The sequence below is a fragment of the Vulpes vulpes genome, chromosome 1, assembly GCF_048418805.1.
Source record: "Vulpes vulpes isolate BD-2025 chromosome 1, VulVul3, whole genome shotgun sequence".
In the NCBI taxonomy this organism is placed as follows: domain Eukaryota; kingdom Metazoa; phylum Chordata; class Mammalia; order Carnivora; family Canidae; genus Vulpes; species Vulpes vulpes.
In genome coordinates this window covers 51,177,467-51,187,166 of record NC_132780.1, presented here as the reverse complement: position 1 = coordinate 51,187,166, position 9,700 = coordinate 51,177,467, and the positions used below count along the sequence as shown (strand labels likewise).

General features: G+C 43.9%; 1 protein-coding gene across 4 annotated transcripts in view; it reads left to right on the top strand.

Moving 5' to 3' along the window:
* Positions 1 to 10: 10 nt before the first annotated feature.
* Positions 11 to 9,700, top strand: part of SLC35D2 (solute carrier family 35 member D2) — a 55,695-nt gene continuing 46,005 nt past the window's right edge. For all 4 annotated transcript variants that reach the window (XM_072763919.1, XM_072763941.1, XM_072763913.1 and 1 more), the window contains exon 1: positions 11 to 230. In XM_072763919.1, the coding sequence (XP_072620020.1) occupies positions 37 to 230 (194 nt within the window). In that variant the 5' untranslated portion in view covers positions 11 to 36. The remainder of the gene's footprint in view (positions 231 to 9,700) is intronic.

Here is a 9,700-nt window from a genome sequence, read left to right as displayed (position 1 = left end):
GGCGGCGGCGGCGGCGGCGGGCTGCGACCGCAGGACATGACGAGCGGCCGCCAGGCTGAGGGCGCGGGCCCGGGCCCCGACCCCGCCCGCGACCCCGACCCCGACCCCGACCCCGACCCGGCCTCCGCGCGGCTGCCCTCCCGGGTGGCCAGGCTGCTGTCGGCGCTCTTCTACGGGACCTGCTCCTTCCTCATCGTGCTGGTCAACAAGGCGCTGCTGACCGCCTACCGGTGAGCGGGGCGCAGGGGGCCGCACAGGGTCCCGGGTGGGGGGGGGGGGGGCGCGGCGGCCGGGCCCGGGGCTCCGGAGCTGGCGTGCTGGCCGTGTGCTCCGTGCACCGAGCACGTTTCCGCGGAGGCCGGAGCCCGGACCTGCCCCCGCTGCTGAAAACCGGACCACGACCTGACCAGCAAATGTGGACACGCCTCAGCACCGCTTACTACCGCGCAGCTGGTAGCCCTGCGCCCGGAGGCTTTCAGATGCACCGGGGAGCTCAAACAAGTCATCTTGATGTGAACTCTAAAGGCGAAGAGTTCTTTGCACAGACCTAGACTTTCAACAATCCGATGAGTCCTAAGCGGATAAATTTATGTGCATTGTTTGATCGTTTATTTTCAAATTACCAGTGTGTTGGTGGAAAACTGGGGAAAAAAAACAATTAGAAGTGCACATGATGTACTTGTTTGGATTAGCGTGCAGTAAGCCAGTTTTGTGGTTCTCTGAGCTTCTTTAGAAGGACTAGAAATTCCTGTTTACTTCTGCTATCCATGTAGCAGCCCTGAAAGCATAGTGGATTTAGATCCGGCTGTACCACCTAATAGCTGTGCGTCTTGGGCTACACCTATAGTCAGCAGTTTCCTCAGATACAAAAGCTGGATAATTACAACCCTGTTCATTACCTCCCAGAGCTTTGCAGGAGCTGACATAAGTGAGGACTCTTTGTAAACTATACTAGTGCTACAAGAATGTGAAATCATAATTGTATAGAGAGACCCTAAAGAGACCTCAGAGAATATCTTTAGCTTTCTTATTTTATACTTGAGAAAGTTGAGACCCACATGAGCGTGGCTGGTTACACCTCCAACAGGTGCTTACTGAGAGCCCACTATGAGCCAAGCCCATGACAGGCACCAGGGAAGCAGCTGTGATCAACACAGAGCCCCCTGCTCTGGAGATTCCATACAGAAAAGAAGTGGGTTCATAAAGAAGCAGGGTGATTTCAGGTATGTTATGAGAGTGACTGGGGTGGAGTGGTTGGCACAGGAGCATTCCAAACTGAAGGGAATGTGACAAAATGGGCATGAGTTTGGTCTGCTGGAGGAACTGAATGAGCAAATGAAGAAGAAGGTAGGAGAGATGACGAGGAGGGAGGCAGGGAAGGCAGGATCAGATCTTTCATTCATTCAATATTTTTTAAGCACCTGTTAAGTGCCAGGCATTGTTCTAGGCACTTGGGATATAGGAGTGAATAAAGCAGATCAAAATCCCAAATGTTACAGAGCAAGCATCCATCCTCCGAGAGCTTACATGGAACTTTCTAGTGAATCAGTAAATAAGCTGATAGGATTTATATTATGTCAGATGTAGTTGTGTGGTCAGGAGTAAAAAAATAAGGCAGGAAGGGGAGTTTAGCGGAGTCTGCCATCTCAGTGTGATCAGGGAAGCCTCGCTGAGGAGCCAAGAGATGAGTGAGGTGAGGGAAACAGGAAAAAACATTGCAGACATGAAAGATAAGAGTGTTTGGGTGGGAATGTTATTAGGTGAAGTCCCAGGGTAATGGATTGCTAGATCCTACAGAGCCTATGAAGCCCCGTGGGAGCTCTGAGGGAGATGGGAGCCACTAGAAGGTGATGAGCAGGGTAACATGAACTAAATCACTCTGGCTGCTGTGCTGAAGGCAGATGTTGGGGGCCAGGGTGGAAGCAGGGAAACCATGATAAATAGTTTTAATTTTAGTCTAAATGCATTTGGCAGTCCCTTAGAAGGTTTCAGTATGAGGAGTGACATGACAACTTATGTGATTAAAAAGATTTCATTGGCTGGCAGGTGGTTGGAGTACTGATGGCACTGGAATCCGGGAGAGGAGGTAGGAAGTGATTGCTGTATTCTAGATAATTCTAAGAGATGGCCTGGACTGGGGTTAAGGATAGCAGCACATAGGCAGGAAGAGAGAGATTTAGGATATTTTTTGGCAATCCCATAGACCTACAAGATCTCAACCAGTGCGTTGCAAGCATGTTTGCTGGTGTCCAAGGAAAATACAAACACTGTCTGAAAGAAATTAGAATGAATGTATACCTAAGCCTGTATCATTTAACACTTACTATGCAAGCTAATGAAAGAAAAAGAAAATTTAAAACATCTATGATAAAACAAAACAAAACAAAACAAGAGAATGGTGTTAAGAGGCTTGTTTGGGAGTGATTGGCAGTTATGTTGGGTGAAGTTTGAAGGTCAGTCTCTCTTTTCTGCACTTGAGTGGGCTGTGTGCTCTCTGGCCATGTCAGTCACTGCCTCCCAAAACATGTGTCATCTTGTTGGAAGCAGGGACCAGTAAGCACTGGTTAAGTGCTTCGAAGATGAAGGGCAGCAACCAACTGGGAAGAATTATTATTATATGAAACATCTCATGTTCTAGTCTTTCCACCTTTAAAATTTTGAGTTCTGTGATTGAAGAAATGGCATTTTTGTCTCTGCAAGACAAAACTCTTTTATCCTTAGAAGTAAACATTTCACATTTCTGTAATGTAACAAGCAATTAGAGAATGCTGTTCAAATAACACTGTTCATTCTCTCCTATCAATGTGTGCCTTAGGAACACATTTTTGAGGGGAAGGTTGGGCTGATTTGGTTACAACAATAAACCATAGAAATCTGATCCAAGCATTAGCTGGAGAATAGAATAGAAGGAAGATAGAATAAGGAATAAGATAGAATAGAAGGAAGAACATTTCAGTAATTACCTAATCCACAGGGTCATAGGAATGTACCTCAAGGGATGTTTTTTCTCTTCCATTTTGAACAGATTGTTTCTTTCTGGGGACAAGACTGATGGGTGGTCTTCATTATTTGTTACGCTAGACTCATATGGTTCATTTGGAATCAGGTTCATGAGGGTTGTGAGGTGGCCTGGTTGCCACTGTGATATACTGTTCTCTGTGACACGCAAGAATTTACTGATGGTGTTTAATAAAAATATTGAGCTTAGTTGTATTCAGTTTAGCAAGTATTTGCTCTCTACTTCTTTCTGCATCCCAGGACTTTGGGGATCACTTAACACAGTGGTTTCCAACCCTGCCTGGGAGTGTGAATTACTCGGGGAGGTTTTATAAAAGCTGTTGAATCGTCTGCAATGGTGGAAGCTGGAAATCCATATTAAAGACAGACAGCTTGTAGTTTTCTCCTACTCTGATAGAAGCCTGCCCCCTCGGGAAGGCACCCTTCCCAGCCCCTGGATGCGGCTAGGCCTCCTTGTCACCCAGGGCTGCCCAGGATGGGGTTGGGTCCTCGAGCCTCCCCACGGCTCACATTCACCTCTTCTGTGGTGTCTCCTGAGCTCCCGACACTCAGGTGACGATGGGCCCTGGTCTTCCTCTCCACCTGGACTGGCGGTGACCTTGGGGACTTCGGATCCACCGAGGGACCCTAACAGTCGCTGCGGCCTCGCTGCCCACGGCCACCCCGGGTCATTCGGCCTGAGCCACCCCGGTCTGCGCAGCCAGCCTTGCGGGTCCCACCCAGGCCCACCGCGGGGCTCCGGGCGGCCGCGGCCTCCCCACCACCTGCTCCGTCCTCCAGCCTCCACAGCACAGGCTGGAGGGGACCACGCGCACCTGGGGCTGCCCGGCTTCGCTGGTTTCTGCCGGCTGGAGGCTTGCTGTGCTCAGCTCCACAGTGACTCCTTGACGCTTTCTCCTCCCAGAACCTTCCCTCACCCCCAACCTCCACTCCCCTCCCGGGTACTGTTGGCAAAGTGGAAGCCAGTGGGTGAGGCTGCTGTGAACACATAGGGAGCTTCTGTCCCCGGGGAAGGCCGGCCCTCTCCTCCTGCAGGTCTGTCCCCCAGCTCCTTCTGTCTTCTCTTCTCTCCGCTTTAGTAGCCTCTGGCCCTTGAAGACATATTCAGATTTCTCAAGCTGAAATAACCCCTGCTTGAACCCATATGGACCCTCATTTGTTTCTTTAGAGACGACTTCAAAAGTTATCTTCATTTCTTCACGTTCACTCCTACAAGAATTCTTTAAAAAATTGGAGATTATGTAAATACAGAAATGTATAAAGAAGGCAAAAATAATTATCTATATTCCCACTACCTAGAATAGATGTCTTGAAATATCTACTTAAAAAAAATTGGGGATGCCTGGGTGGCTAAGTGGTTGAGCGCCTCCCTTCCACCCAGGGCTTGATCCTGGAATCCGGGGATTGAGTCCCACACTGGGCTCCCTGCAATGGAGCCTGCTTCTCCCTCTGCCTTTGTCTCTGCCTCTCTGTCTCTGTGGCTTTCATAAATAAATGAATAAAATCTTTTAAAAAAATTAAAAATAAAAATGAAAAAATAAAAATTGTTTTAAACTAAGCTCTCTTCCCAATGTGGGGCTTGAACTCACGACCCCAAGATCAAGATTCATGTCATCTCCTGACAGAGCCAGCCAGGCGCCCCTCTATTTTTTTTTTTTTTCAAGAAAAGTCATTCTGGCATGATCATTACAAAGAATTCAAACAAAATATTAAGGTGAAATAAGAAAAAATACTATGGTGATGCCTGGGTGGCTCAGTGGTTGAGCATCTGCCTTTGGCTCAGGTCGTGATCCCGGGGTCCTGGGGATCGAGTCCCGCCAGCATCAGGCTCCCTGCAGGCTCCCTGAATAAAATCTTTTAAAAATAAAATAAAATATTATGAAGATGTATAGATTACTTTTTTAAAAAGATTTATTTATTTATTTTAGAGAGACGGAATGAGCAGGGGGAGGGGCAGAGGGAGAGAATCTCAAGCATAACTCCCCCCTGTGGGTGGAGGCTGAAGTGGGGCTCGATGTCACAGACCTGAGATCATGACCTGAGATGATATCAAGAGTCAGATGCTTAACCAACTGAGCTACCAGGTGTCCCTAAATTACTTTTTTAAAGAGAGTCCATATTATAGATACCAGTTATTTACTCTTTTATTTATAAATTGTTTTCTTTAATCCAGTAAGTATTTGGAAAGAGGGGGCACTTTTAAAAATTAGTTTTAGAGAGAGCATTTAGTGATTTATCAGTTGCATATAAAACCCAGTGCTGATTACATCAGGTGCCCTCCTTAATGCCCATCACCCAGTTACCCCATCTCCCTCCCCTCCTCCAGCAACCGCAGTTTGTTTCCTAGAGTTCAGCATCTCTTATGGTTTGCCTCCCTCTCAATTTTCATCTTATTTTTTTTTTTCCTTCCCCTATGTTCATCTGTTTTGTTTCTTAAATTCGACATATGAGTGGGATCATATGTGTATTTGTCTTTCTCTGACTGACTTATTTAGTTCCAGTCATTGTATTGCAAATGGCAAGGTTTCATCCTTTTTGGTGGCTAAGAAATATTCATATATGTATCTCCCACATCTTCTTTATCTGTTCATCTGTCAGTGGACATCTGAGCTCTTTCCATATTTTGGCTATTGTGGACATTGGAAAGAGGGGCTTTTATTTAATTATTTTTTAAGGATCATCTATATGCCCCTCCAGGACTTTTTATTATGAAACGTTTCAAGCATACAGAAAAATGGAAAGCAGAGTACAATGAACAACCATATACATATCACTGAGATGCAATAATGAACATTGTTATATTTGCTTCCCCCTCCAACTGCTGAAAGTAAGTTACAAACATCATGATATTGAACTCCAAGATTCTTTAGCATGTCTCTCCTGAAATATGGATAGTCTCCTGCATCGTATCATTTTTGCTTTTAACAATCTTTATTGATTTCCTAAAATAATGTAATACTAAATATGTAATCTTCCCATTTGTCCCAAGATATTTTTATTGTTGTTTTATTTATTTATTTTTAAAGATTTTATTTATTTATTCATGAGAGACAGAGAGAGAGAGAGAGAGAGACAGGCAGGGACACAGGCAGAGGGAGAAGCAGGCTCCATGCAGGATGTCCCATGTGGGACTTGATCCCAGGTCCCCAGGATCACTCCCTGAGGCGAAGGCAGATTCTTAACTGCTGAGCCACCCAGGCATCCCTTATGGTTGTTTTAAACATGTAAATCAAGATCCAGTCAGGCTTCATGAAATGCACAGTTATGTCTTTATACTTTATTTTAATCTAGAAAAGCGCCTCATCCCAGTTCTTTCCCATGATACTGACTTTTTGAAAAGCCTGGACCAGGTATTTTATAAAATGTCCCACATTATGGATTGTCTGAGTTATGTTTTTGAAGTCTTGCTTACCTTATTTCCCAACTGAAATTTAGATCTAAGAGCTTATTACATCCAGATTAAACTTTTTTTGGCAGGGTTGCTTTATAGCTGACCCTGTGAATTCATATTCTATCATATCTGGGGCTGTCTCACTCTTTGTCATGCTGGCTACATTTGAAGGCTTATTTTAGGTGGGGATTGCAAGGTAAAACTGATTTTCAAATACAGATTTCTTTACTACAAATGTTTGTATTTCTTAAAAGACCCCTCTAAGATGAAGAGGTCATGAAAAACATTAAGAAGTTGATCTCTTGGGGCACCTGGGTGCCCCAGTGGGTTAAGTGTCTGCCTCCAGCGCAAGTCATGATCCCAGGGTCCTGGAATGGAGCCCCACGTCAGGCTCCCGGCTCACCAGGGCTTCTGCTTGTCCCTTCCCCTCTGCCCCACCCACCACCTTGGGCTCTCTCTCTCTCTCAAATAAATAAATAAATAAATAAATCTTTTTTTTTTTTTTTTGAAGAAATTGATCTTGTCATGTTTATTTTGTAAACAACATTTCAATTGTAAACACGTGTCAATGGAAGACCTCTCTGCTCTGAAGGATGAAGATGTTTGCGAGTTTCTTCCTAACCCGCCCCACCTCCATATCCTGTTTTATAATGTAATGTCCTATTGTGTAATTATAATCCTACAGCTGTTTGAATCTGTTCTGTATTTAAATGGATACAGTCATCAGCAACAGCCTTTTACCACAATGTCTCCATTCCCAAATTCATTATTTTGATTTGACTCCTGATTGGTGGAACCATTGTCTGTAGTTTTCTTATGGATTTCATGGCTGCTGCTTTACTTACATTGAACATTACTTACATTGAACATTCTTTAACAATGTGGTTTTAGATCAGAAGATTCAATCTGTTTTCCTTGTGTCAACAAATTTGCTTTTTATCTTTGAATCATTTTCTCTCTTTATTGAGTTCCTTCTCTCCCTGTATTGTATTTTCCTCTGACTCAATCTCTTTGTCTTCTGTAAGCCTTTTGTTGTTGTTGTTTTACTGTTTGTTTATGTTGCTGTCTCGTGGCCTCCTTTGATGTGGAAGGTTATATTCTCTGGGAAGCAGACTGTGAGATGCGGAGGAAGTGTATGGGGGAGAGCTCTTAGGATCACTCCTGTGGTGGAGTGAGGGCAGCAGGACTTGGCTGTTCTGCAAGCACAACAAAGCCTGATCCCAGGGGCTCTGGAGCTGGGATGGCTCAACAGACTTCTGAACTGGGGTGGGGGCCCTGGCCTTTTACACCTTTGCTTAGAGCAGAGATTGGATGCAGGATGCTCACAGGGAGGATGTTTGTGATTGGCAAGGCAGCTTTCTTCAGTTGAGGATGTTCTTAGACAACTGGAGAAGGACTGCTCAGTCCAGAGGGCTGTCTGGGTGGCACAACTGGCACACATCCCTTGCAGTTAATTTAATTCTCCTGGTGGTGCTGTCCAGACATTCATTCTGTTTTCTTTGATAAGGTAAGTCAGTTCTTTATCCTCATCTTGCCCTATCTGAAAAGGTAATATACAGATTGAGGGCTGAGGGTGTGTGTGTGTGTGTGTGTGTGTGTGTGTGTGTGCGTGTTATTTCCCTCTATTTTAGTAGCCTGAGAGAATGACTGGCAGCCAGTGGAGGTTTGGGCAGTGAACAGGGTGTGTGTGCTGCCTTGTTAAATACAGTGTGAAGTATCTAAACTACCCGATGCCATTTGTGGAAAGGTCATTTTTCCCTCACAGCTCTGCACTGTCATCTTTGTCATATCTGTGTGTATCTGTCCTCATCTCTGTCTCATCCATTATGTCGATGCAAAGTGAACAATCTTCAGAATCTCTAAGAGTAAGAGAGTTTTATTCGAGCCCAAGTTAGGACACCTGCCTGGGAAACATGCTCTTCACAGGGAAGAAAGAGCTCCAGAGAATGAACAGTTTTTATAGGGTTACATATTGTTTTTACATCTTGTAAAAGCTCAAAAGATTATATATTAACATATATGCAAGAACCGCAAGTTTTAACATCAAGGAATGCAGGGAGTAGCATTGATTGCTATCTTAAGGACAACATGGTTTTCCTTTAGGCTACTCATTTGTAAAACAGGTATACAATATATGCTTGATGGACCATAAATCGGGCTTTTGGTATAAACAAAGTTTATGTATAGCTATGCTGACTTGGGAATCTAAAATAGCTTCTCTAAAAAATAAAAAAAAAATAGCTTCTCTTCTATCTCAGGCCTTGAAAGATTTTTTTCTCTCATCAAATATAATAAATGCATTTATTGTAATCTTTAACTAGTCTTTTATTAGATTTGTTCCAGAGTATACTATTACTTTTTAAAGTTTTTATTTATTTGAGAGAGAGAGAATGAGCCTGAGTAGGAGAAGGTGCAGAGGGAGAAAAAAAGGGACAGGGACAAGCAGACTCCCCACTGAGCAAGGATCCCGATGCAGGACTCGATCCCAGGGTCCTGGGGTCATGATCTGTGCGGAAGTCAGACACTTAACCAACTGAGCCACTCAAGCGCCCCAACTAGGTATATGATTTTTTTTAATGTTTTTATTTATTTATTCATGAGAGACACAGAGAGAGAAGCAGAGACAAAGGCAGAGGGAGAAGCAGGCCCCATACAGGGAGCCTGATGTGGGACTCGATCCTGCGACTCCAGGATCATGCCCTGAGCCAAAGGCAGGCACTTAACTGCTGAGCCACCCAGGCATCCCGGTATATGATTTTTAAAAAATAGTATAGGCATACCTCTGAGGTCTTATGGACTTGGTTCTAAACCACCACAAAAAAGTAAGTATTGCAATAAAGTGAGTCAACTGAGTTTTTTGGTTTCCCAGTTCATATAAAAGTTAGGTTTACACTATACTATAGTCTATTAAGTGTGGAATTGCATTATGTCTTAAAAAATAATGTATATATTAATTAAAAAATACTTTATTGCTGAAATAATGCTAATCATCATCTGAGTTTTCAGCGGGTCATAATCACTGGTCACAGATCACCATCACAAGTATAATAATAATAATGAAAAAGTCTGAAATATTAGGAGCATTATCAAAATGTGACACAGATATGAAGTGAGCAAATGCCATTGGAAAAATGGTGGCAATAGACTTGCTCAAGTAGGGTTACCACCAACCTTCACTTTGTATGGTGAAGAGTGGTAACTGCAAAGCATGATAAAGTGAAGCGCAATGAAATGAGATATGTCTGTATAATGATGAATTATCATAAAGCCCTCACCCAGTTTCAACAACCT